Source organism: Terrapene carolina, unplaced genomic scaffold, assembly GCF_002925995.2.
Source record: "Terrapene carolina triunguis isolate 2854851 unplaced genomic scaffold, T_m_triunguis-2.0 Scaffold27348, whole genome shotgun sequence".
In the NCBI taxonomy this organism is placed as follows: Eukaryota; Metazoa; Chordata; order Testudines; family Emydidae; genus Terrapene; species Terrapene triunguis.
The window spans coordinates 1,579-4,062 of NW_020691699.1; the positions used below are offsets into that span (position 1 = coordinate 1,579).

The following is a 2,484-nucleotide window of genomic DNA, read 5'->3' on the forward strand; positions in this document are numbered from 1 at the left end:
CCTGGTGGCCAGGTTCTGAGAAATAAGACTCACCGCTTCAAGCTTGAGCTGTGCTGTGGTTACAGGTGAGCACCATCTTCCTTCCTGACCACCAAACAGGGGCATGAATGTGTTTTGTGAATATTAGATGGACAAGGTGGTGTTGTAATATCTTATATTGCACTAACTCCTGTTGGTGGAGGAGAGAAGCTTTTGAGCTACACAGACCTCTTCAGGTGAATATTAGCAGTTTTAGCCTCACGTTCATAGCACCATTTCACAGAGATGGAGCTTGAGATCCATGTTTTGTGACATGTCCTCAGCTAGTGACCAGGAGAGGGAAGGGAGTTTCTGAATATTTATGGAATTAATTCATGACACTTGATTACCTTTCAGCTCTTTGTTCTTCCAATTCAATTGCACAGTTTTCTTTATTGTTCCTAGACTCAACCCATGGCAGACAGAAACTGGAGAAACCAAACGGCTGTCACAGAATTTATCCTCCTGGCATTCGGGGAACTCCCTGAACTGAAAATTCTTCTCTTCCTGATGTTCCTAGTGATCTACATGGCAACCGTGGCCGGGAACATGCTCATCATTGCACTAGTTATGTCTGATCAGCACCTTCACAACCCCATGTACTTCTTCCTGGGGAACTTGTCCTGCTTGGAGACCTGCTACACCTCCACCCTTCTGCCCAGTATGCTGGTCAGTCTCCTGACTGGGGACAGAACCATCTCATTCAGGGGCTGCTTCTCACAACTGTATTTCTTTGGTTCTCTGGCAGCTACAGAATGCTATCTCCTAGCAGCGATGTCTTATGATCGATATTTAGCGATATGTAAACCCCTGCACTATTCAACTCTTATGAATAACAGGTTTTGCCTCCAGTTGGCTGCTGCGTCATGGTTAAATGGTTGTTTGGCTACTACAATCTTTGGCTTATTCCTATCACAGTTAACATTCTGTGGTCCGAATGAAATTGACCATTTCTATTGTGATCCCATGCCACTGATGGAACTCTCCTGCAGTGACACACACCTTAGCATATTGGTGGATTTCATACTAGCCTGTGTATTCACCCTGCCTCCATTCCTACTAACCCTGACGTCCTACGTGTTTATCCTTGCCAGCATCATGAGAATCCCTTCCACCACCGGGAGACAAAAGGCCTTTTCCACCTGTTCCTCTCACCTCACTGTGGTGACAATTTTCTATGGAACCCTAATGATTTTCTACATGCTACCAAAACATAATACACTCAGAGATCTGAAGAAAGTGCTCTCTCTTTGCTTCACGGTCCTAACTCCCCTGGTAAACCTCCTCATCTACAGCCTGAGAAACAGAGAGGTCAAGGAAGCCTTGAGCAAAGCAGTCAGTAAATGTGGCTTTCACAAAAACATGCAGAGACTCTAAGATAATAAAATAGCCTGAGATTTTGAAAACTGTCTGGTTGTTGAAGCAATCAGTCTGCGATGCACTGTACCTCAAAATAGCACACTGTAACCCACATATTCATCTTTTGTATTTGGTTGTGATATTTCATAAAAAGCATGCCTTGTAAGGTATCATATGTAAGGTCATGATGTGCTGAAACTCATTTTTCGGTCAAAATATGTATATCATCGTTGTATACGTCATTATCAGATTTTGTTATATGCTTGTTATTGAAATATATTAGGAGTATGGGAGTCGCCCACTGTTAGTTCTCCAGTGACAACATAGGAGGTAATCGTCACACAGGCGGGCATTAAACAACAATCATAAGCCATTGATCAGCAGGGGTATTGTAAAAAAGAAATCGACAATTCTGTAAGAGACAGTTGTGCAAGCACCACACAATGGGAATTGCTGAACTCTGTGACACAGCAAGGCCCACCAGGACATGTCTGGGCCAATATTCTTCCAGGGACATGACTTGAGAGTATAAAATAAGGGACAGCGGCATCATGAGACCACCTCTCTCCTCCCCCACCTATTCTGGAGGCAACAAGAATGCTGGGAAGACAAAGACTTTGAACTGGGGAGGTTGGTCCCAAGCTGAGAAGGGAATTCTACCTGTGTCTTAAGAACTGTAATCTTCCTGCAACATCTAGTGGGTGAGAAAAGCTGTTTGATTCAGATCTTACTGAGTCTGATGAAGTTTAGGATTTAGAATGCATTTTTATTTTTTTTCTTAGGCATAAAGGTCAGAGATAGATTTTAAGTGATTATAAGTGTTAGGTAACTATCTTTCTGTAGTTAATAAACTTATTTTAATGTTTAATCTTAACCAGTGAGTTTGTTTACATTGCTTGCGGAATCTGCTCAGATTACAAGGGCTGGTGCATGTCCACTAACCTTTGATGAAGTAGCGAACTAATTAATGAGCTTGCATTGTTCAAGAGAATGTCTTAAGCACTTTATCGTTTTAAACGATAACAATACATTTCTTGGGGTGCAAGTCTGGGGGGATTTGCTGGTGTCTCCCTCCTTATAGCTCATGAGTGGCTTGGAGAGCATTCA

The 2,484-nt window shown here is 42.6% G+C and overlaps 1 protein-coding gene across 1 annotated transcript; it reads left to right on the forward strand.

Annotated features, from left to right (window-relative positions):
* Positions 1-432: 432 nt before the first annotated feature.
* LOC112121586 (olfactory receptor 6N1-like) lies at positions 433-1,395 on the forward strand. Its single transcript, XM_024220531.2, has one exon. It carries the CDS (start codon positions 433-435, stop codon positions 1,393-1,395), a length of 963 nt encoding a protein of 320 aa, XP_024076299.2.
* The last annotated feature ends 1,089 nt before the right edge of the window (positions 1,396-2,484 follow it).